Consider the following 25908-nt stretch of genomic DNA (forward strand, 5'->3'; position numbering starts at 1 on the left):
GCCAGGAGAGCCATTGGGTGCCCCTGAGGAACGGGGAGCTGGGCCAGACAGGCTGAACCTGTCTCTTCCCACTGGAGAGAAGAGCAGAGATGAAAACAGGACCATACTACCGACTGTAAGAATCTTTAATTTCTTTTAATTCATTATGTAATAATAATAATAATAATAATAATATCACAGTCTATTTTACAAGTTAAATGTATGAGAATGTATGAAATAGAAATGTAGGAAAAAAACTAACCATCTAACCATGGGTCAGGAACGTAAGTGTTCCCGGAACCAGGGGCCAGAGGGAGGCGTGTTAGCTGCAGGGCCCGGGGGCCGAGGCCGTGGTGCGTGTGACCCTGTGATACGCGCCTCGGCCCTGGTCTGGGGTGGGAGTTTAGTCTGGTCAGTGGAAGGTGGTGGCCTGGGAGAAAAAAGCCACCTGGTTACCTACACGGAGCTGGTCCCCGGGTGGCAGCAGTGGAGCCGCAGGGGGAACTTGGAAGTGTCAAAAACCAAATGCTTGGAGGAAAAAAGTAAACAATTTCCTCCTTCTCGCCCCCAACCCGCCCCCGCCCCCCATCCTTGAAACGCACACACATTCTTCTCTCAAACGTAGAAAAGTCTCACTCTGGATGTGCTTACAAGAAGATCGTCGTCAAAAAACTTTGTCTCTATGATGACGTTCCCACTGCAAGGAAGAAGAGAGGGTCAAGGCGGGGAAATGGGGCAGCAAGACTGACCGCGCGTGCCAGGGCTGCTCTGGGGGGCTTCTGGGCGAGGGGACGTGCACCCACCTGGAACCTAGCGCGGAACACGGACGCCAGTCTGACTTGGGCGACAGATCAGAACTACAGAATCTACTTGGGCGGGCGGCAGGCCTGCACCTCGTCTCATTTTGGGTTACACCAACTCAGCTCCTTTTTTTTTTGAGGGGAGGGGAGCCACACTCAGCGATGCTCAGTCGTTATTCCTGGGGGTGCTCAGTGGACCCTATAGGATGCTGGAGCAGGAACCCAGGTCAGCTACATGCAAGGCAAGTGTCCTACCTGCTGTACTGTTCCTCAGGTCCCTACTCAGCTTATTTATTTATTTACTTATTTTTGCTTTTTGGGTCACACCTGGCGATGCACAGGGGTTTCTCCTGGCTCTGCACTCAGGAGTTATTCCTGGCATAGCTCAGGGGACCATGTAGGATGCTGGGAATCGAACCCGGGTCGGCCGCGTGCAAGGCCAACGCCCTACCCGCTGTGCTATCTCTCCAGCCCCGTCAGCTTTTCTTATTTTATCTCTTTATTCTGGGCCACACGTGAGAGCTCAGGACTTACTCCTGGCTTGGGGATGGCTCCTGGCGAGGCTCAGGGAGCCATACGGGGTGCTGGCGACTGAACCTGGCTGTCTGCCTGCTGGCGATATGGCTCTAGCTCCTGGCGTTTTTTTAGCAGCCACAGGATTCGAGGACCTCGGGGTCCATTCCCTCACTTGGCAAAGGGGTGCCAGGATATAATGTGACTTGGTCAGACGCTCCTCTGAGCAGAAGCCTTCGGGGGGGGCACCTTGGGAAAAGTCTCCAGAGGTTCTGGTCATGGTCCGAGCCTCTTATGCTACTGAGCCAGCTGCTCGGGTCTGCCACCAAAGACCAAATGGAGGAGCCGCACGCAGGCCGGGGCTGTGTTTCTCTTTGTGCGTCCTTTTTTTTTTGGCTTTTTGGTTTTATTTATTTATTTTTGCTTTTTGGGTCACACCCGGCGATGCTCAGGGGTTACTCCTGGCCCTGCACTCAGAAATTATTCCTGGTCATGCTTGGGGGATCATATGGGATGCCGAGGATTGAAACCATTTGGTCACATGCAAAGCAAATGTCCTATCTGCTGTACTATTGCTCCGGCCACATTTTTTTTTTTGGCTTTTTAGGTCACACCTGGTGATGCTCAGGGGTTACTCCTGGCTCTGTACTCAGGAATCACTCCTGGCAGTGCTCAGGGAACCATATAGGATACCAGGGATCAAACGGGAAGCTCCTTCCACACTAGACTATCTCTCTGGCCGTGGGGCTCCAGTTTTGGGACTGAACTAATATGTTCTCCCATGAAAAATGGCACGTGGGTGGTCAGTGACGGTGCTTTGGAGAAAGAACCAAGTCTCAGTTCTCCGAACAGGAAGCAGAGCTATTAAAATGTTAAGTGTGTCTCTTCCTTCACGACTAAACCAAACATCATCCCCTGAAAAAGGACAAAGGCTTTGCGCCAGCCTCGACTCAAGGCCATTCGAATAAAGCACAGCCTAGAGGAATCTGGTAGCCAGGAAAAGGAGCAAATTCACAGGGATTTAATAAACATTTCACGCCAGCTTCATTCTGTGTCATCTCTTCCTTTTTTTTTTAAACTTTATTTATTTATTTATTTTTTGCTTTTTGGTCACACCCGGCGATGCACAGGGGTTACTCCTGGCTTTGCACTCAGGAATTATCCCTGGCGGTGCTCAGAGAACCATATGGGATGCTGGGAATCGAACCTGGGTTAGCTGCATGGAAGGCAAATGCCCTACCCACTGTGCTATCACTTCAGCCCCTCATCTCCTCCTTTCATCTCCACCTCTGAGCACTAATTTTATGCTGAGAGAGGAGAAGAATCCAGGAGAGCAGGGTCATTGTCCTAGAGGCCTGGGTTAGTAGGAATTTCGTCGGGAAGTCAGGCTCGCTCTGCAGGCCGGGTTCTCCCTTGAATCTTATCTCACTCGCCCGTCTCTCTGTTTCTTTGCTTGCTTGCTCTTTCCACTCTGGAGAAGTCCGTGTCCTCTCTTGAACACGTACCTCCTCTCTTTCTCTCCCCTTATGTCATTCTAAACAAGTTTTGTTCAATAGAAACTATCTTGTTTCCCTTAAAAAAATCAAAAGGTCAAATATGAAGGTTTTCATCTTTCTCTGGGTGGCTGTACATCGGGACTGGGGGTCAGCACCGCTGGTTCCAGCCTGGGCTGCCAACGCAGAGCTCGCACTCCAGCCCGTGAGCGATCTCCCTGCCCTGAGTGCTTCTGTTCTGTTTCTTGTTTTGGGGGCCACACCTGGCATGCTCAGGAGTTGCTCCTGGCTCTGCACTTAGGAATTACTACTGGCCTATATTCGATGCCGGGGATGGAACCTGGGTTGGTCTCGTGTGAGGCAAACGCCCTACCTGCTGTTCTATCTCACTGGTTCCTTGATTTTTGGTTTTGATACTGCCCATACTGGCAACGTGCAGGGGCTATGGCCACTTTATTCTCTGGAGTGACTCCTAGCAGGGCCTGGGAAACCACATGTGAAGCTGAGGATTGAGCTGGGGTCAGCTGCGTGCAAGCAAACACCTTGTCTCTTAGCCTATCTCTGCAACCCCTGGCCCGACTTATTTTATTTTTTTCTATTCAATGTGTTTTTCATAGGACAAAATTCTGTCACCTGAAACCTGGGATGCTCCCAGATACTCTCATGCTTTTTTTTTTATTTAAGCACCATTGTAATCTATAATTTTTTTTTTTTTTGCTTTTTGGGTCACACCCGCGATGCTCAGGGGTTGATCCTAGCTCATGCACCCAGAAATCACCCCTGGCGGTGCTCGGGGGACCATATGGGATGCTGGGAATCGAACCTATGTCGACCATGTTGGCTGCGTGCAAGGCAAACGCCCTATCTGCTGTGCTATCGCTCCAGTCCCTGTAATCTATAATGTTTTTACTGTCACTGTCCTCCCCGTTGTTCATCGATTTGCTCGAGCAGGCCCAGTAACGTCTCCATTTTGAGACTTTTTGTTACTGTGTTTGGCATATCGAATATGTCAAGGGTAGCTTGCCAGGCTTTGCTGTGTGGGCGAGATACTCTCGGTAGCTTGCCGGGCTCTCTGAGAGGGGCAGAAGAATCGAACCCAGCTTGGCTGGGCTGGCTGCGCGCAAGGCAAACACCCTACTACTGTGCTATCGCTCCAGCTCTCATGCTTCTTTTCAACCTAGGTTGCCCACCCAATGTGGGAGCCTGGCACCCCACCGTCTGGAATGCCTGATTCCAGTCACCCCTGCTCACTCACGTTAGCACGCTGGCCGGCATCATCTGGGACTCAGGTGCTGCCTCTATCAGGGACTGCCAGGTGTTCGTGGAATTGGGGATCACAAAGCCGAACTCGAAGAACCATTCTGAAGGAAGAAGCAAAAGCAGGTGAGTGGGGGCGAGAGCGGGTTGGGTGGTTCCAGGGTTCTGTGACCCTCCTTTGGAGCAGGCCTCTCCTGACCTGAGACCCATCAATGAAACTTCCAGGCTGGACGTGTGCAAAGGGCTAGGCTGCCCCGGCCCCCTGCCACAGCTGTTCCCCTTGCTCTGGGGTCCCCTGCCTCGGCACGCCAGGCAGACACAGCACAGGCAACACCCCCTTAGCAACTGGGAAATGAGGACAAGGCAGGGCACTGGGGATCTCAGCTTAACGACACGCGTGCGTGCCTATACCGAGATGGACGCACTCAGCCAGGGAGGCCGTGCTGGTGGCCTGCATGGGAGCTACACTTGTGGCCAGGTTGTGACTCCGGCCCAGCTGCGGGCCGGTCACACCCTGGAGCTGCTGCTGGGCCTGTGCTGTCCCTGGGGTGTGGAAGCAGGAGGTCGTGGCCAATCCTGCTGTCGTTCCCGGGGTCGCATCTTCCGTCCCTGCCACCCTAGACTGGACTTGCGGCACCCGGGCGGCAGAATACCTTCTAGGCACTGGCCTTTGAAGTAAACTTTCTGTTCCAGGCGGAATTTTTCCATTTGCTCTGCTGAAGAGAAGTTCAGTTCTCGAGACACTGCCTTGCACTTGAGAATCTTCTTAGGAACCCGGGCTGGCAAAGAAAAGGAAGCTGAAGCCATTCAAACGGAACCCAGGACTACAAGGAGTCCAAGTTCCAGGGACTTTATTTTCTATTTATTTATTTTTTGGGGAGACAGGGGGAATCCCTGGTGGTGCTTAGAGACTCCGGTCACTCCTGGCACTGCCCAGGGGACCATACGAGGTGCTGGGGACTGAGCCACAGTCAGTCATAGGCAGGGCCTGGGCGTGAGCCCTGAGCTGCCACGTCCTGCAGGAGCCTTCCAGCTGCTTCTGAGACAACACCCCCCCCCACGCCCCCCCCCCCCCCCCCCCCCCCCCGCTCGCTCACAGGACACCTGGCTGACAGATGTGAACCCGCCGTGTTCTTTAGGACATACCCAGCATGCTCAGAGGTTACTCCTGTCTCTGTGCTCACAAGGCTGGGGATCAAACCCGGGGCTCCCACATGCAAAGCATATGTACCAGACTCTCAGTCCTCTCCTGGGTCTATGAACATACTTTTTTTTTTTTTTTTTAATTACAGGCGGATTCCCAATTGGTCAAGTGCTTCTGACTGAAGGCCAGAAGCACCATCAGATTCCCAGCAGCTTAAGGTCTGAGGGGAACAGCCAAGTGAGGACCTTCTCTGACTCTCCCTGTTCCTTTATTTACTCCTGGCTCCATGCAGGGAGCACCCCGGCAGAGCTCAGGGAGCACCCCTGGCAGAGCTCAGGGTGGTGCTGGGGATAGAACGTGGGTGGGACCCGCACAAGGTAAACACCCTGCTCACTCTACTATTTGGCCCTCTGTTCTTTTGTCTTAAATATCTTGTTTCTTCTTTTGTTTCAGGAAGATGAAAGTGCAAATTATTTTATTTGGACCCCCCCCCCACACACACACACATTAAGATCTTAGTTTACTTTGTGTTTGGGCCACATCCGGTGATGCTCAGGGGTTACTCCCGGTTCTGCACTCAGCAATCACTCCTGGTGGGGTCGGGGACCATATGGATGCCAGGGATCAAACCCGGGTTGGATGCATACAAGGCAGGCACCCTACCCACTGTGCTATCGCTCCAGCCCTACTTTACATCTCTGGGTATGTTTGGATGCAAACAGTGTTAGCACAAGTACGTTTGGAAATCGGAAGAATGGAAGAATGAGAAGTTAAAAAGGGAAATTTTGTTTTGCTTTGTTTTGGGGCCACATCCGGCTATGTTCAGGGGTCACTCCTGGCTCTGCACTCAGGAATTACTCCTGGCAATGCTCAGGGGACCATATGAGGTACCAGGGATCAAACCCGGGTCTGATGTGATCAAGGCAAATGCCTGACTCGCTGTACTATCATTCCGGGGGCCAGAAGAGTTAACAGGCTGGGGCACTTGCTTTGCATGCGTGAGCCCTGGGCTTGAGTCCTGTCATACACGGTACCTGGAGGACTTGACGCTCTACAGGCTGGCATTAACTTAGCTCCCAGTGCCTTAGCCCTGCTCCAGGGTCCCGTGCAGCCAAAGTACCTTCATGCTCCACTCCCGGGACAGACAGGTCTTCTGTTCCTTGCCAGAGGATCTTCCCCGTCTCAGCATCCCGAAGGTTCATCCAATTTCTGATTACGTGTATTAAGGAAAACTAAGGCCCTGGAGGAGATTTCTATTTGATGCCAGTGAACAACTCAGGTAATCACCCCGTAGCGAGGCTCACAGTCCATAAACTATTCATAGACGCTGCTCCTAAGGAGAAGACAGCCAAGGTCCCCCAGAGCTGAAGGAAGCACATCCCCGAAGAGGTCCAAGAACAAAAAGGAATATGAAACGCCACCAGCAACTGTCCTGTAAACCACAGTGCAAAGACTTGTTTAAAAAGAAAAAAAGTGCCTCTCGTAGAAGCTGACCGGCAAACAGAGTGGGGGGCATTGGTGAAGTGAGGGAGGAAACACTCTGCCCGAAGCCCAATCATGAACAACTCTGTAATTTCATGGAGATCGAATAATAAAAGAAAAAGATTTAAAAGATATCACAGAGGAAAAACAAGCTTTAAGATTGCTCAGGGGGCAGGAGTGATAGATAGCACAGCGGGCAGGGCATTTGCCTTGCACGCGGCTGATCCAGGTTCGATTCCCAGCATCCCATATGGTCCCTTGAGCACCGCCAGGGATAATTCCTGAGTGCAGAGCCAGGAGTGACCCCTGTGCATCACCGGGTGTGACCCAAAAAGCCAAAAAAAAAAAAAGAAGCTAAGGCCTGTTCAGTCCCATCACTGTACATGTCCCCTGAGCACTGCCAGCTGTCACCCTGGAAAGAGAACCAGGTATAGCCTCTGAGCACTTCTGGGCAGAACCCCCAAATCGCCCAAATAAAGTAAAAGAGATCCATCAAGAAAACAATACACGCGGCTGCAAATGGGGCCTGAGACATCTCGGACTTTACACGACCAATAGACGAAGAGTAGCACATCACATCTGACTGCTTTTAAAGCAGAAGGCAGCCAATCTTAGAGGAAATATATTTATACAGATATAGATATAAGAACGCAAGACTCAACCATTAACATGTTCCTGATCTCTTATAGAAGGGCTGAATGGCTCTTGGGTGAAATACACACACTTTCCTCTAAAAAAAACCTTTTTTGTCTCATTTTTAGTGGATTATTCATAGCAAGCAATAGAAAATAAATTATTTTGGTTCTGCTCTGGGGCCAGGGTTTGGGGCTCGGGATGGAATTATGGTGGTGGGAAGGTGTAATGGTGGTGGGATGGGTGTTCGAATATTAAATGTAATCAAATATTGTGAACAACTTTATAAAAATTAAAAAAAATGAAAAAAAAAACCCAATACGAGTGAGGCCAGGAAGATATGCTGGAAGCCCGGGTTCAATCCTGGGCACTGCATGGTCTTCTGAGCGCCAAGCTGGGAAAAACCCCTAAACTGACCATGGCCCCCAAGCCAAATCATTTTTTATTTATTTTGGCCACACCCAGCTGTGCTCAGGGCTAACTCCTGGCTCTGAGCTCAGAGGTCACATTTGGCACAGCTCGGGGGACACTATGGGATGCTGAGTCCCATGTAAGGCAAACACCCAGCCTGTTGTACTGTGTCTCCAGCCACCTCCCATCTTTAGTATTTTTCTTCTTTTTTTGGCTTTTTGGGTCACACCCAGCAATGCTCAGGGGTTACTCCTGGCTTTGCACTCAGGAATTACTCCTGGCAGTGCTTGGGGGACCAGATGGGATGCCCAGGATTGAACCTGGGTCAGCTGTGTGCAAGGCAAACGCCCTACCCGCTGTGCTATCGCTCTGGTCCCAGTTTTTTAAGATCCAATGAACACCATTAGAAGTAAAAAGAAAAGCAAACGCGTGTCAGCAAGCTGAGAAATGTTGGTATCCCTAGAGATCAGGCGTCCCATAGCACAGCTGACGGTTTACGTGTCTTTTCTTTTCTTCCTGGCTGTCTAGCAACCAAACCCTCTTCCCAGCAGCCGCCCTCCCCAGGGGCAGCATCTAGGCTCCAGACCCTTCCCTCCCTTCTGGTCGCGGGCAGCTGAGGGCACACACGAGGGGGCCAGGACACGGGAGGCCGTGAAGGAGAGCTACCAATTCCCCGGGGGCAGCGGGCAGTGGGGGCCGTTCCATGTCCCGGGGCCTCCCGCTGCCAGGGCTGGACACGGGCCTCCCTCCACATCCCCGAGACCTCTGCCCACTGGAGGTAAAGGTCAGCATCAGTATGTGTGGAAGGTGCCACGTTCCACTATCCGGGGGCATCTCTTAGGTCTGAGGCTACACAAGAAAAGTCACAGGCGGGCCGGAGAGATGGCACAGTGGGTAGGGCGCCTTTCTTGCATGCAACCGACCAGGGTTCGATCTCTGAGCCCTGCCGGGCATGATCCCCGAGCGCAGAGCCATGAGTAAGCTGTGAGCAGCGCCAAGTGTCCCAGGCCTGGAGCTGTGAGTTCATTCACCTCCGACCAGGCCGACACTACAGGCGCGCGATGCCAACCGCGGGTGAGGCCTGGTGAGAACCTGCAGCCCTCTCCACGGCAACCACAAACACAGGGGAAAAAGAAAAGCGAAAGAGCAGCCTGGTCAGCCGGCACAGAGCCAGGATGGGCCCGAGCTCGGCCCCCACCCCACAGTGTGTGCGACTCTCAGAAACTCCCTCAGATGCTCTGTTCCTGGGCCACAGCTAGTGGCATGGGGGCCAGCCCTCAGTGCTCGGGAGTCTCTTGGCGGTGCTCAGGGGACTGAGGTGTCGGGGACTGAACTTGGGCCTCCTGCATGTAAAGCGTGTGCTCAGCGCACTGAGCTCTTTGGCTCTTAATAAGGGCAGATTCTGCTGCTTTCCTATACCTCAGTTTTCCTTTTTTTTTTCTTTTTGGCTTTTTGGGTCACATCCAGCGATGCTCAGGGTTATTCCTGGCTCATGCACTCAGGAATTACTCCTGGCGGTGCTCGGGGGATCATATGGGATGCTGGGAATCAAACCTGGGTCGGCCACATGCAAGGCAAATGCCCTGTGCTTTCGCTATCGCTGTGCTATCACTCCAGCCCCTCTGCTTCATTTTTAATTTTTTTTCCTGCTTTTTGGGTCACACCCGGCGATGCACAGGGGTTACTCCTGGCACTGCACTCAGGAATTACTCCTGGTGGTGCTTGGGGAAACCGTATGGGATGCCGGGGATCGAACCAGGGTTGGCAGTTGTGCAAGGCAAAGGCCCTATCGGCTGTACTATCGTTCCGGCCCCTCCTCTGCTTCATTTTTATAAATCCCCAGTGTTATAATTTTTTTCTTTTTGGGTCACACCCGGCGATGCTCAGGGGTTACTCCTGGCTCATGCACTCAGGAATCGCTCCTGGCGGTGCTCGGGGGACCATACGGGATGCTGGGAATCGAACCTGTGTTGGCCATGTTGGCTGCGTGCAAGGCAAACGCCCTACCCGCTGTGCTATCGCGCCAGCCCCTCCTCTGCTTCATTTTAATAAATCCCCACTGTTATAATTTTGGCTTTACCACCTTGTGGTGCCCAGGGCTTAATCCTAGCTCTGCGCTCAGGGGTCACTCCTGGCCACACTTGGGAGACCCTACAGGATGCCACACGCAAAGCAAGCAGCCTATTTGCTTGTCTCTATTTCTAGTTCCTCTCAAAATCCTTTTTTTTGGGGGGGGAGGGCAGGGTCACACTTTGTGATGCTCAGGAGTTGCTCTTGGCTCTGCACTCAGGAATTCCTTCTGGTGGTGCTCAGGGGAACATAAGGGATGCCGGGGAATGAATCCTAGGTCGGCCACATGCAATGCACATGACCTATCCAGTGTGTTGTCGCTGTGGCCCCTCTACCAAATAACTCATATGTACTCCAGCCCTTGAGCCATCTCTCCAGCCTCTCCGTTTGTGGGTGCAAAAAGCAGAATTCAAAAGCAAGCAACAGTCCACGTTTGCTTAAGTCCTCGGTCACCATTCCAGCCACTGCAAATACACTCACCCATTTCAGGGCTCTGGATATCAAAAGGAAACATACCCAACTGGACAAATAAACAGACTCTCAAGCTCTGGCTAGCCTACTCTGAGCTCAGAGGACAGCAGCCTTCGACACCCCGGTCAAATTTGGGGAAGACAGTGCTCATCTGTCCGTCCTGCCCGCACACGTGTGACTCCTGTGTCACAGGTGGGTTCCAGTGTTTTTACTTTTTTTTTCTGCTTTTTGGGTCACACCCAGCGATGTGCAGGAGTTCCTCCTGGCTCTGCACTCAGGAATTACTCCTGGCAGTTCTCAAGAGACCATATGGGATGCTGGGGATTGAACCGGGTCAGCCACATGCAAGGCAAACGCCCTACCCGCTGTGCCATCACTCCAGCTCCCAGGTGGGTTCCTGGTGCCAATACAGCACCGCAGCCCTCAGGCTTTGTTAAATGACTCACCGAAACACAATGAGAATCTCTCTGAGAGCTCCAGGCTCATGGGCTTGTGAGGGCTTTCCAGGGAAGCTGGAACAGGAAAAGCCGAGGAGACAAAGGGACTTGGTGTACAAAGCAACAGCTAGGTTAGATCTTGCAGCTTCAAGGAAAGGCAGTACTGCCACTTCCCTTGTCAGCACAGAAAGCCTGAACTTAATCTTCATCTATTTGAGAATAAAGGAAAAAACTTTAGTGCTCTAACAATAAAAAGACAGTGCTCGGAAGATTCCTTCATTTTATAGCTGCTATAAATACATGGTTTAGCTCCCCAACTTTTGTCTCCCCTCATTTTATTATTTTTTGTTTTTGGGCCACCTGCAGTGCTTAGGGGCCCATATGCGGTGCCCGGGATCAAGCCAATGGGGGTTGAAGTGGCTGCATGCAGAGCCAGTGCCCAATCTCCTGCATGTCTCTCTGGCCCTTTATTTTTTTTTTTTTATAAATAATCAGGTTAAAGATTTAACTGATTACTCTCTGGAAAAAAAAAAAACATTTAGATGCCAAGGATTGAACCTAGGGCCTCCAACATGCAAAGTGTGTATTTGGGGGCTGGAGCAATAGTATAGTGGGTAGGGCGTTTGCCTTGCATGCAGCTGACTCAGGTTCAATTGCCATCATCCCATATGGTCCCCCGAGCACCATCAGGAGTGATTCCTGAGTTCAGAGCCAGGAGTAATCCCGGTGCATCGCCGGGTGTGACCCAAAAACAAAACAAAACAAAACAAAACACACACACAAAAAAAACACTAAAGCGTCTGTTTGCCCAAGGAGCCATATACCCCCCGAGCAGCTGACCATCTAGGCATTTGGTGGAGATACTCTAATCTAGAAAACTCTCTACAGTATCTGTTTTGTGGGCTTCATTTTACAGTCCTAAGCACCCGTAAGCTTTTTCTTTTTCTTTTGCTTTTTGGGTCACACCCAGCCATGTTCAGGCATTACTCCTATCCTGTTTCTGCACTCAGGAATCACTCCTGGCAGTGCTTAGAGGACAATATGGGTTGCTGGGGATCGATCCCGAGTTGGCTGCATGCAAGGCAAACGCCCTACCCACTATGCTATTGCTCCAGTCCCAGCACCTGCATGGTTTCGTCCCCCAAATATTACAAATTTGGAGGAACAAAGAATTCCAACCCATAATGCTAGCATGGAGACTTCTGAGAGCCAGTGAGGGTGAGTTAGAATACGTTGTTTGGGAACAGCTTTATTATTTTTTTTGCTTTTTGGGTCACTCCTGGCGATGCTCAGGGGACCATATGGGATGCTGGGGATCGAACCCGGGTCGGCCACGTGCAAGGCAAATGCCCTACCCGCTGTGCTATCACTCCAGCCCCTGGGAACAGCTTTAGAAACCATAAAACTACAAATCCAGGGCCCAGTGGCATGCAGCTGACCTGGGCTTGCTCCCTGGCACCCTACCTGGTCCCCGCGGCCTTCCAGGAGTGATCCCTGAGAGTGCAGAGTCAGCAGAAAGCCCTGAGCACTGCTGGGTGTGGCCCCAAACCCACCAACCAAACAAAATACAAATCGTGTTAGTCTCTTAGTAAGAAGAAATAGACACTATAAGGTAAAGTGTCTTAGCAGGGAGAAAAGTCGTCTGTCCAATGAAACGCATCCCTGGTTAAAAACGCTGGATTGGAAAGACATGCTTGGTGGATGAGCATCATCTAGCTGAAAACACTTTTTTAAAAATTTCTTTTTGCTTTTTGGGTCACACCTGGCGCTGCACAGGGGTTTTGCACTTGGGAATTACTCCTGGCGGTGCTCAGAGAACCATATGGGATGCTGGGAATCGAACCCGGGTCAGTCGCATGCAAGGCAAACGCCCTACCCGCTGTGCTATTGCTCCAGCCCCTGCAAACACTCTTTTAAAATAGCTTTTTTGCCAACTAGATTTTCCAGAGAAACAGAGCCTGAGTTTTAAGACTCAAAGGTCATCACCTCCAATCTTAAAAGGAGAGGATTAGGGGGACAAGCATTAAGGAGGCGGGGAGGCAGGCTATTTATAAAAACTACCTTCTGGGTCAGAGAGGTCTTTCGGCCCTGAAAAGCTCCAGGGCGTCAGGGGCAGGAGCACAAAGGAACGCTCCTGCCCTCTGAGAAGCCCCTCAGGGAATGTGCCACCAGGCAGGCACATCAAAGCAGGGGCTTCTTCAAAAGGAGCTTCAGAGAAAACTCAGTGTGTTGTAAAGTGTCAAGTCTTCAAAACAGTAAAAAGGTAGTCAGGGAGAGAACCTGGACCAACATGGACGGTTACAAGTCCTCTTCCGGTTATGTCTTAAAGCACAGATTCGCGGTATTTGGCTGTAGTTCAGTGAGGTAGAGAGGCGGGTTGGGGGACTGGGAGAAACCAGGTGGAGAAACGGGGTACTTCCTATACACGTGAATACAGGACTACAGAACGGGGAGAAAGGGATGTCATATTTTCACAGCGATCGTGTGCATGCATTTAGGAAAAGGTTCCCTGGTTGCTGGAGTCTACATTAGTGCATGGAAATGGTTCCCATCACTTCTTAGACATTGAGCAGAGGAACTGTGCATTAGTGGGCAGCTGAGGGCGGGAAGTCTGAGGAATTAGGGTCAGGGAAGAGAGCTGAATCAGAGAGGGCAATGGGATGGCAAAGAGGGGACGGGGTGGGGGTGGAGAGAGAGAGAGAGAATGAATAAGACACTGAGAACAAGAAACAAAGAAATGTCCACACAGCACAGAACAAGGACTGGTCAGGGCAGACTGGGAAGCAAAGGAAGAGAGAAGCTTGCGATCTAGATTCCGAGGCTTTGCCTTCTTCAGAGTGACTGAGAGGGGACCTTGGTTAGTGGTCCTCTTAGAAAGGTTTGAAATTGCTGGGTGGGGGAGGATGATGTTGTGGGTAATTCATCCAATTCTGCTACTTTTTTTTTTTTTTTTGGTTTTTGGGTCATACCCCGCAATGCACAGGGGTTCCTCCTGGCTCTGCACTCAGGAATTACTCCTGGCGTGCTCAGGGGACCATATGGGATGCCGGGAATTGAACCCGGGTCGGCTGTGTGCAAGGCAAATGCCCTACTTGCTGTACTATCTCTCCAGTCCCAAATTCTGCTACTTCTAAGCATGAAAGAGGCTGGCGAGCACAGGCACACTGACCAGAATGGCTCGTGAGCTGGGAGCAGGGCCCGGCCACACAGTAAGAAGTGCATTAGCTAGTACTAGAAATAACGCCTCAGTGTTGCCCCATTCGCCCTCTCCTCTCTGGAAAGAAAGATGGCGGCCACATGGGAGCCTTGTGGACAGCAGGTATGAGCCAGGAGTGTGGGGGCGACTAAAACCTCATGGGAAGGGGGGCGTTTCGGTCCGCCCTTCACGCCCTACCGAGGCCACCAGTTGCCCCCACGAGCGGCTCTCCAGCACGGCCACAGCCCCAGAAGCACAATGACCTAATGCAGAACCCAGCAGCTTGGAGCAGAAAAGTGAAAGGACTATGCGTTAATCCAGGCAATCATTTCTGCCCAGAGGGGAAAGGGTGTTGCTCCCTTCCGCCCTCCTCCCTCTGGAAAGAAAGATGGCGGCCACATGGGAGCCTTGTGGACAGCAGGTATGAGCCGGGGGAGTGGGGGCAACTAAAACCTCATGGGCCGGGGGGCGTTCCGGTCCGTCCTTCACGCCCTACCGAGGTCACCAGTCGCCCCCCACGAGCGGCTCTCCAGCACGGCCATGGCCCCAGAAGCACAAGGACTTAATGCAGAACCCAGCAGCTTGGAGCAGAAAAGTGAATGGACTATGCGTTGATCCAGCCCATCAAGTCTGCCGGAGGGGAAAGGGTGTTGCCCCATTCGCCCTCTCCTCTCTGGAAAGAAAGATGGCGGCCACATGGGAGCCTTGTGGTCAGCAGGTATGAGCTGGGAGTGTGGGGGCGACTAAAACCTCATGGGAAGGGGGGCGTTTCGGTCCGCCCTTCACGCCCTACCGAGGCCACCAGTTGCCCCCCGCGAGCGGCTCTCCAGCACGGCCACGACTCCAGAACACAGAAACCAATTTCTTAACTATCTGACTTTCAGTAGAAATACTTCCAGGGTCAATAGGTAAAATAGCAGAAATCCAAAACCAACATTTAATTCTTGAACCCAGCTGTAGAAAGCAAATCACTTCACAATGCTTTTTCAGCATGTCTGATTTGGGGGGGGGGGGATAAACTCTAAATAATAGTGGTGAATCTTTTATTGGAACAATGAATCTAATCAAAGCAGATAGAGTGTTAACTAGAATTCATCTGCCCCACAGGGACTGGGAGGGGTGGGGGGTGGGGTTTTATTGGGGTTCTTCATGGTAAAAAATAAGTATTGGTAAAGGGAAATGTGTTTGATATCTGCATGACTGAGACATAAACCTGAAAGCTTTGTAACCTTTCCCACAGTGATTCAATAAATAAATTAAAAAAAAAAAAGAAAAGAAATAACGCCTCAGCTCCCGGGTTTTGCTTTCACTCTTGCCTTCTCTAGATGATTCCCCTCACAGGAGAGAGAGGTTTCTTAATACACTGGGGGCCAGAGTGATAGTTTAGCGGGGAGGGTAGTTGCTTTTCACCTGGCCGACCTGGATTCGATCCCCAGCACCCCATACGGTCCCTGAGCCCAGCCAGGAGTGATCTCTGAGCACAGCTGGCTGTCGCCCCCACTCAAAACAAACAAGTTGTACATTAGATGTCCATCCTGGCTTTCCTCTGCATTTACAAACTGTCCTTCTTTGGGGCCAGAGTGATGAGACCGTGGGGAAGGTGTTTGCCTTGCATGCAGCGGACCTAGGTTCGATCCCCAGCATCCCATAAGGTCCCCAGAGCACCGCCGGGAGTGACTCCTGAGTGCAGAGCCAGGAGTAAGCCTTGAGCATTTCTGGGTATGACCCCAAAAGCCAAAAAAGCAAAACAAAACAAAAAAACCAAAACCCCAAAACCTGTCCTCTGTAGGGTTTGGGGGCCCGTAGGGCACTGCTCTTGCCATAATGAACTCCCTCCTTCCCCCAAAGTCTCTTCTTCCTGTAAAGCACCCGTGGCCTCTGGGCCTCACTCTCTCATTTTCAGGCCCTAACTCCGGGGCCCTCTCAGAGTCAGTTCTTGACTGAGGAATCCAAATCTGCCTCTCAGCTGGGGCTCCTGTGCTCCCTGCAACAAACACCGGGGTCCCCTTGACCTCTCTGACTTGGTTTTTGATGTCACCTTCTCATCAGAAGGGGTTGAATCCCACTCCCACTTCGTTATGTGATTTTCTTTCTTTTTCTTTTTGGGTCACACCCAGCAATGCTCAGGGGTTACTGAACCCGGGTTCGTTCCCATATGGTCTCCTGAGCACCTCCAGGAGTAATTCCTGAGTGCAGTGCAGAGCTCCAGCCCACTCAAGTGAGCCTCTCTCACTCAAGCTGGGTACTTCTCAATACTACTGAGAAAATTCTTTATTGATACGAACCCTCATCCTGATTACCAGCTCAGAGATGGTCTTTAACAACACACCAAGAAGGGAACTGGTTATGAAGTGTTATTCTACTCTGGGGCTGGAGCGACAGCACAGTGGGTAGGGGGTTTTCCTTGCATGTTGCCGATCCGGGTTCGATTCCACTGTCCCTCTTGGAGAGCCTGGCAAGCTACCAAGAGCAGCCTGCCCGCATGGCAGAGCCTAGCAAGCTCTCCGTGGCATATTCGATATGCCTAAACAGTAATAAGTCTCACATGAGATGTTACTGGTGCCCACTCGAGCAAATCGATGAACAACGGGAGGACAGTGCTACAGAAAGGACAGTGCTATTCTACCCTAGTTTCTTTTTAAAAATGATCATAGTATAGTTTAATATATAGAAAGGTCGTAAAAGAGCCTTTAGATACTCCACACCTCATTTTCCCTATTCTGAGCATCTTCCATTTGTCACAACCAATAAAACAATGTTGGAGGTTATCATTGACTGAGGCGGAGTTTGGTGAGATGTAGTTTGAAGTTAAGTTCCTCTTCCTGTCCCAGAATCCCCGTCACCTGAATCTCCTCTTGGCTCGACAGTTCCCCAGACCTTGCTTACTTTGGATAACTTTGACAGGGTTGGGGGTACTGATGAGCTAGTTTTGGGTTATAGGTCAACTGGGATTTGTCTAATATTATTCCTGTGATTGTCAAAGGCTCACGGCAACTGATTTGTCACTATTTGATGTGAGCCTTGATCACCTGGCGAGGTTGTAGTTTACACTGTAAAAATAATCTTTCCCTCCTGTCCATACTGTACACTGGGAAGGAGAAGTCCTGACACGTAGTTCCAGTGATGGAGTGAGGGGCTAATCCGCTTCCCTGATGGAGGAATAGAGTTTGGGTTATTTGGAACCATACACTGGAGTTTGTCTCTCTTTTTTTTTTCTTCTTTTCTGGGTCACACCTGGCGATGCACAGGGGTTACTCCTGGCTCTGCACTCAGGAATTACCCCTGCTGGTACTCAGGGGACCATATAGGATGTTGGTAATTGAGCCCGGGTTGGCCGTGTGCAAGGCAAATGCCCTATCCGCTGTGCTATTGCTCCAGCCCTGGAGTTTGTCTCTTCGTTCATTTATTTATGCCACTATGTTATATCAGTCCAGTTAGGTTTGTCACCAATGACTGAGCTCTGATACCTATATTTTTATCTCTAACATGAAAATCTTTCAACACTAAGCAAACTGCTTGAAAGTATTTATTTAAGATACTCTCTTCTAAGTCTCTGGGACTGACATGAGCTGTGAGAAAGAGAGACCAGAGAGCACACTGGCAGAAAGAGGAAAAACTAAGAGAAAGGGAAATAAAATAGGCTAAGCGTAGAATACCCAAATTGGAAGTTCAGTTTCTCCCATGGAATAGCTCTGAGATCTGATATAGGTCACTTGACCTGCCTGTGACTTTAATTTGTTAGTGAAGCTAATCCTAAGGCCTTGTGAGCTGGGGACTAAGAGGTAGAGTACTTACTGTGTATGTGAGGCCTGAAGTTGGATTTTTTTTTGGAGCGAAACACAAGTTAGGAAAAACCAAAAATCATCAAAAGTCAGAGTAATTAAAAAAAATCCATTGTTGAGGGAAGAAAATATAGACAATTTTTCGGGCAATACTATCTTATATATATTTATGTTAAAATCATAATGGAAAGTGCTTGCTACCCCTGGTTCAGTGTTTGGGGGTTACTGCTGGCGATGCATGGGGGATCATGTGGTATGGGATCTCCCACATGTAAAACAAATGTCCAATGCACTATCTCTATGGCCTGGTTAGATTTTTTTTTTTGAGAAAAACAACCACAAAGCAATCATTTTTCTGATTTGAGAAAAACAATCATGTGGGGGATGGGAGGTGGGAGGGATACTGGGATCCGTGGTGGTGGGAAATGGGCACCGGTGGAGGGATGGGTATTGGATCATTGTATAACTGAAACCCAAGCACAAAAATTCGTAAGTCTACAACTGTACCTCATGGTGTTTCACTAATAAAAATTTAAGGGGAAAAAAAAAGTGCATGTCAACAAAAAAAAAAAAAAGAGAGAAAAACAATCAGAAAGCACTGATTTTTTTTTCTACTATTATACTTGCTATCCAGATAGTCTTCTTAAAGTGTTTTCTTTGTTTGCTTTTGGGCCACACCTAGTGATGCTCAGGGATTACTCCTGATGGTGCTTGGGGGATCATATGGGATGCGGGGCTGGGGTGGGGGTGGGGGGAACTGAGCCGGGTCAGCCATGTGCAAGGCAAGTGCCCTACCTGCTGTACTATCTCCAGCCCCCATTCTTCTTCTTTTTTTATTTTTGGCTTTTTTGGGTCACACCCGGCAATGCACAGGGGTTACTCCTGGCTCTGCACTCAGGAGTCACTCCTGGCGGTGCTCAGGGGACCATATGGGATGCTGGGAATCGAACCCGGGTCGGCCGCGTGCAAGGCAAACGCCCTACCCGCTGTGCTATCTCTCCAGCCCCTCCAGCCCCCATTCTTAAGGAACTTCTGTTCCTCTGCATTGTTGGTACAGTAGCTTCTCAACTAATTCCTCTTGTTCGTTGTTTCTCAGGGTGTGGCAAAGTGACCTTATAAAAATGCTGCTTCCGAGGCCTCATCCCAGACTCACTTACTAAAAAAAAAAATTCTCTCCAGGTAGACCTGGGGAATGTTCATTTTCCAAAGCAATTCTGTACGCAATAAAGCGGAAGCACACCAGTCTAGTCTTCATAACTCACTGCACCTTGAGTTACACTACTCAGGTACACGCAGGGTCACATTGTTACTTCCTCTTCAAAAACCCTGCAAGGACTTTCACTGTTCAGAAAGTCCTGAGACCCTGTTCCTAACATGTCTCTGCTTGCCTTTTCTGCCTCCCCTAGGACAGTGGTTAATGTACACTGTCAAGCACTTCGTGACTTCTCCGCTCAGCTCCCACACTTGCCTGAAGCCTTTTCCACACATGAGCTGGCCAAATCAGGATGCATTTTGGGGAGCCATCAAGTGTCACGATGGCTACAAGGCCCCACCAGACAAGCTGATAAAAAGAATGGGAAGAAACTTTCCTGTACCTTCCAGGGAGGCAACTGTGACAAAGGAAAATGGGAGCCTGAAGACAGGGCAGGGCCCGGGTACAGTCGCCACATGCACCAGCTGCAGCCAGCCACATCACCCCAGGAAACCCCTCTAGCAGACAGTCTTCACTTCCGCCGCTGAGGAAACTCTAGACATCATGGTCAGGTAATACCCTAAAATGCTGAGGAACAGAACTCACTTTACAGAGGGACAGTTTCTCACTGCATGCTGAGACTGCCAGGGGATTAATCCGAGCTGTTCAGCGGCAGGGGAGAAGCCAGGGCTCAGCACTGGAAGGACGCTCAGGTTCTGAAGCATAAGCTGCCAATGTGTCCAGGAAGAAAGCAACATTAAAACCCTTTTATGCATTTTGTGTAGGTTTCTGCTTTGTACCCAGAAGTTGGTTGGTTTGTTTTTTGAGTGCTTGGGGATCATGTGGTTTGGGAGATTGAACATGGGGCTCCCACATGCAAGGCTTGTGCCCCAGTCCTATCAACCATCTCCCTAGCTCCTATTACAACTTTTAAAATCAGTTGTGCACTTTCCTTAGTGAAATAAAGTGACTTGTACAAAGACTCAGGAAACACGTGTTGTTTGAATCAGGAGCAATTGTGATTGCGGTCACAGGCTCTCACATCAGTGAAGCTGTTTCTCCTCCCGGTGTAAAACCCAGGACCTCACAGAAGCACGGCAAGTGCCAGTCTACTGAGCCATGGCCCCAGCCAAATACACCAAGTCATTCATTTTGGGGCCACAATTGGCAGAGCTCAGGGGACACTCCTAGCTTTGTACTCAGGGATCATTCTTGGCAGTCCTGGGCGGATGGGCAACAACCAAATGAGGTGCCGGAGACTTAACTGGGATCAACTGCAGATAAAGTCAGTGCCGTAACCCTGGACTCTCTCCAGCCCCAAATACAACTTTAAATCCTTTCAATCACCAGGAGCTCAGATAGAAAGGGAGCACCAAATAAAGGGTGTTGGGAGGATCCTCCCAGGATGGGAGAAGCATGCTGAAAGTAGACTATAAACCGAACATGATTGCCTCTCAATGCCTCTTTTGCAAACCACCACACCCAAAAGGAGAGAGAGAACAAAAGGGAATGCCCTGGCACAGAGGCGGGGCGGGGGTGAGGGGGTTAGGGGGTGAGAGAGGTACCAGGATCAGTGGTGGTGGAGCATGGGCACTGGTGGAGGGATGGGTACTTGATCATTGTATAACTGAAACAAAAGCACAAAAATTTGTAAGTCTACAACTGTACCTCATGGTGTCTCACTAATAAAAATTAAAAAAAAAAATCCTTTCAATCACCAATAGTCTGGTCTCCCTTATTTTGCTTGTTCTTGTATATCCAGAGTTTTATGGTTTTCAAATGATTAAGAGCTGAAGATAAATTTAACAGAAGAGGAATATAATTTTGTTTTTGGCTGTACCCAGTGGTGCTCAGGGCTATTCATGGCTTGGTGCTCAGGAATCACTCGTGGTGGGCCATAGGGTTACAGGGGATGGAACCCAGGTCAGCTGTGTGCAAGGCAAACACCCTACCTGCTGTGCTGTGGCATGACCTGAAGCAGAGAAGACAAGGAGGGAAGAAAACCAAGTAAGACGTCCAGATGCTCTCTACAGACCATGCAGTGAGTCCAGCTTCCTGGGGAGTTGTTATAAATGTTCCCTTTAAAGTCAGAAGAGGGACTGCAAACCACAACACCCAAAAGGAGAGAGAGAGAGAGCAAAAGGGAATGCCCTGCTACAGAGGTGGGGGGGGATGGAGGGAGGGATGCGGGGACCATTGGTGGTGGAAAATGGGCACTGGTAGAGGGATGGGTACTCGACCATTGTATGACTGAAATGCAAGCACAGAAGTTTGTAAGTCTGTAATTGATCTCATGGTGATTCACTTAAAAAAAAAAGTCAGAAGTGGGACAGAGATGCCCCCAAGAACCACTGTCAGTTAAGGAGTCCGAGACAAGGTAGTAGGCAACAGAACTGAGAAAGGAAAGAGGGCCTCCTAAGAGATAGGACAGTGGTTAGGGCACGTGTGCCTGACCTGGGTTTGATTCCCTGCACCACACAGTCACTCGAGCACTGCCAGGTCCTGTCATGGCCCGGGGGGTCCGTGAGCACCACTGACTGGCCTGAGTAATCCCTGGCACTCTCGGGTGCTTGCAGTGCCATATCCTTGGGTCCTCAGATTGAACTGCTGGCCCAGTGAGCTGAGTTTTGTTGGGAGGGGCCCCTGGGTCTCCTGACCTTGGGAGTCTCCCCAAGGAATATAAAATAAAATTATTGGAAACGAGAAAGCAAATAAGAACCAAGTAAGGGTGTTTGGCTCAAAATACATACAAGTGCTGGAGTGATAGCACAGCGGGTAGGGTGTTTGCCTTGCACGTGGCCGACCCGGGTTCGATTCCCAGCAACCCATATGGTCCCCTGAGCACCGCCAGGGGTAATTCCTGAGTGCAGAGCCAGGAGTAACCCCTGTGCATCGCCAGGTGTGACCCAAAAAGCAAAAAAAAAAAAAAAAAGTAACATCTTGTTTTTATTTTGGCACCATACTTGGCAGTGCTGAGGACTTACTCCTGGTTCTGGGCTCAGGGATCACTCTTGGTAGGCTTGGGGGATCAAATGAGGTACCAGGGATCAAACTGAGTCAGGCGTATGCAAGGCAAATGCCCTCCCCACTATACTGATGCTCGGGCCGCCCTAAAACTATCTATTCTTATCTACTAAAATAATAGTAGACTCGGAGGACCATATGGGATGCTGGGAATGAAACCAATCAGATGTGTGCAAGGCAAACACCCTGCCCACTGTACTACTCCAGCATATCTGAAATTACCTACTAATTTTTTTTTGTTTTTGGCTTTTTGGGTCACACCCAGTGATGCTCAGGGGTCCCTCCTGGCTCTACACTCAAGAGTTACTCCTGGCGGTGCTTGGGGGACCATATGGGATACTGGGGATCATACCAGGGTTGGCTGCATACAAGGTAAATGCCCTACCTGCTAGACTATCACTTCAGCCCCTTACCTCCTAATTTTAGATAGAAAAACTTAGTGTCATAAGGATAAGATACTCCATATTAATCTATAAATTCTTGTTTTTTTTTTTTTTTTTTTTTTTTTTTTTGGCCATACCTGGCTCTGCCTAGTTCAGGTTTACTTCTGGCTCTGTACTCAGGGATCACTACTGCTGTGCTTGGGGCTCTGTGGGCTGCTGGGGATTGACCCAAGGCAGCTGTACGCAGGGGAAGCAGTTGCCTTGCCAGCTGGACTACTGCTCTGGTCCCTAATCTGTAAATTTATTGCAATCCCCAAATTCCTAACTACAGAGCTAAAGGGAAAAACATGGGGGGCTGGCTGGAGAGTTGGCACAAAGGCCGGAGCGATGCATGGTTCTATCCCTGGCACCTCAGGCCTACCCCAGAGTCTCCCTGCTGCCCCCAGGACTCCTGGGGATGCCACAAACACAAAACTAACAAAAGCCCACAGATTCTAAAGTCCACATGAGAAGTATCAGAATCGCCTGGAAAATTCTGAAGAGTAACAAGAAGTATACCATTAGGATCTAAAAAAACTTACAAAGGGGCTGGAGAGATAGCACAGCGGGTAGGGCGTTTGCCTTGCACGCGGCTGACCTGGGTTCGATTCCCAGCATCCCATATGGTCCCCTGAGCACCGCCAGGAGTGACTCCTGAGTGCAGAGCCAGGAGTGGCCCCTGTGCATCGCCGGGTGTGACCCCAAAAGGAAAAAAACAAAACAAAACAAAAAAACCTTACAAAGCTATAATAATTAAAATAATAATACTTAAAATGTGTAGTGGCTATGAGCAGACAGAGCACTCAGAGAAAATAGAAAGTTCATCTAAACCACAAAATCATTTGGAATTTAGTACATACCAATTTAGATTTTATTCCATTTTAATTATTATTATTTTTTTCTGTGTGGCAGGGGTTCACTCAAAGTTCTGGACATGCACAGCATGTACTATACATTTTTGGCCATAATAAGGACATTTTTGGGAGTGGTTTTCCAAGTGGTGCTCAGGAGCCCCAGGGCCTTACTTGGGACTCTTGACCATCCAGTGGGTGGTTTAATTCAAGGGCCTTAGGGTGTGGTGCTGCTTGGCCCTTCAGTTCTGGAAACTTCCCGGGCCACACCTCGGGACTCTGGAGCTCACCCAATGATGTCTGGGGAACCACGTGGTGCTGGGACTAGAACCCAATTCAGGTGTATGTCAGGCCTGTGCCCTAACTGCTGTACTATCTCCCAGGCCCTAATGAAACATTTTTTCAGTTTTTAAATAGATTTAAAATAGGTTTATAATAGTATTAATACGATTATTAATGTTTTAGGCTTATAATGCTACTGGACTATACACAGCATTAATGTACCAATATCAAAAGGAATATTAAGTTTAATTAATTTTTTTGTTTTGGTTTTTTGGGTCACACCCTGCAGTGCTTTAGGTCTATTCCTGGCTCTGGGCTCAAGTGACTCCTGGCAGTGCTGGGGACAGAACTGGGGTATATTTCGGTTTTGGGCTACACATGGCGGTGCTCAGGGGTTACTACTCCTGGCTCTGTATTCGGGAATCACACCTGCTGGGCTCGGGGAACCATGTGGGATGTCGGGGATTGAATTGGGCTGGGCCCGTGCAAGGAAAGCACCTTACCCATTGTACCATCACTCCAGTCCCTCAAGGGACATTTTATTTATTTTTGCTTTTTGGGTCACATCCGGCGATGCACAGTGGTTACTCCTGGCTCATGCACTCAGGAATTACTCCTGGCGGTGCTCGGGGGACCATATGGGATGCTGGGAATCGAACCAGGGTCGGCCACGTGCAAGACAAATGCCCTACCCGCTGTGCTATTGCTCCAGCCCCTCACGGGACATTTTAAACCAGAGGCAAATAAGGTGGATTACTGAATAATGCTGAGGCGACATCAAGATATTTTTTGGGGGGACTTGGGGTCACATTTGATGCTGTTCAGTGGCTACTCTTGCTTAGTCTCAGGGATCACTCCCAGGAGTGCTCAGAGGATCTATGTGGTACTGAGGACTACAGCAACAGGCAACGCAGGCAGGGCTGACACCTGAGCCTATGGACTATATTAATTTTTTTTTTTTTTGGTGCCACACCTGGTGATGGTGCTCAGCGATCACTCCTGGTGGGCCCGTGGAACCACAATGGTGTTCAGGGAATCAAACCTGGGTCATCCAAGGCAAGCGCCCTGCCTGCTGACCTCTGTAATATCTTTGTGACTATTAAAAATTAACAAAATCTTGTTCTTTTTTTTAAAAAAATATTATTTTAGGTTTTGGGCCACACCTGGCAGACCTAAGGAGTCATGTCCAGTGGTGCTTGGGGGAGCCGTCGGTACCAGGGATTGAACATGGGCTTCGCCACGTGCAAAGCATGGACTCAGCCCTTGAAGCTTATCTCTCTGGCCCTTTGTGTTTGTGTATGTGTGAGTCTGGTGGGGAGGCACACCAAGTGGTGCTCAGGGGTTACTCCTGGTTCTTCATTTGCGAGTTACTTCTGGCAATGCCTGGGGGACCATATGGGATGCTGGGATTGAACTTGGGCTGGCCCTATGCAAGGCAAGCGCCCTCCCCACTGTAGTATGGCTCCAGTGCCTCCCTCCACTTAACTTTTAATTCAAAGAAAAATAAAAGCCCTATTTCACTCCTGTCTTTAAAATGTTTTTCAGGGGCTGGAGCAATAGCACAGCAGGAAGGGCATTTGCCTTGCACGCATCCGACCTAGGTTCGATTCCCAGCATCCCATACGGTCCCCTGAGCACCGCCAGGAGTAATTCCTGAGTGCATGAACCAGGAGTAACTTCTGTGCATCGCTGGGTGTGACCCAAAAAGAAAAAAAAATGACACTTACTGGGGGAATATGTTGGAATCAAGTTTCTAATCTAGGCACAGGGAAGGTCGAATATGACCAAGGGTCAAAAGCCTTTAGAGAGTCTCTTCCTGCTCTGACCAAGCAGCAGAGTCCTCAGAGCTATGCCACTGCCTCTAGGGCCTCCATCTCTTCTGATATGCAATTTAATCCTCCATCTGATTTTTTTTTTTTTAAAACACAGTCCAACTTTGAAATGGAAAATATATTTTTGGTTGGGGGACAGTTTCCATTTATACCGTATAACTTTTTATATAGCTTGAAAAAAATTCATTTGCATGTTACTTAAAAACAACAGTATAAATAACCGCTAACCATCACATTTTTAAGGAGCTAGAACGATAGTCCAGGGGGGTAAGGCATGTGATTTGTCTGTGGCTGACCCTGGTCTGGCCCCCAGTTCCCAAGCACCCTTGGTACTGTGGGTCCTGAGCCCCACTGCAGTGGTCTGGGTAAACTGAGGCAACAGCTCCTCAGGCCCTAGCCCTGAACTGGTTGTGGGACAGCTTCCTGTCAGCACGCCCCGGTCTGCCCCCACCCCCAAGCCCCCAACCTCTAACGGCTAGAAGATAAACCAAACCGTGAGGGGACAGGCCTAATTTCTTTCTTCCTGGGAAACGTTTTGTCTCTGATGAAACCTCGTCACTAGGCTCCTGCCCTTTAATAAAATGCCGAGGACTCCTGCGGGGGCTCCGGCATGCGGTCAGCTGACTTGCAGCAGTCC

The 25908-nt window shown here is 49.8% G+C and overlaps 1 protein-coding gene across 1 annotated transcript in view; it reads right to left on the minus strand.

Moving 5' to 3' along the window:
• Positions 1-561: 561 nt before the first annotated feature.
• PDE6D (phosphodiesterase 6D) overlaps positions 562-25908 on the minus strand; it is a 63692-nt gene continuing 38345 nt past the window's right edge. The window contains exons 2-5 of the mRNA XM_056121681.1: positions 6307-6395; positions 4696-4821; positions 4041-4146; positions 562-676 (exon numbers count right to left, since the gene is read on the minus strand). Coding sequence (XP_055977656.1) covers positions 595-676; positions 4041-4146; positions 4696-4821; positions 6307-6395 — 403 coding nt within the window. The 3' untranslated portion in view covers positions 562-594. The remainder of the gene's footprint in view (positions 677-4040; positions 4147-4695; positions 4822-6306; positions 6396-25908) is intronic.

This window comes from Sorex fumeus, unplaced genomic scaffold (genome assembly GCF_029834395.1).
Source record: "Sorex fumeus unplaced genomic scaffold, SorFum_2.1 ptg000005l, whole genome shotgun sequence".
Lineage (NCBI taxonomy): Eukaryota > Metazoa > Chordata > Mammalia > Eulipotyphla > Soricidae > Sorex > Sorex fumeus.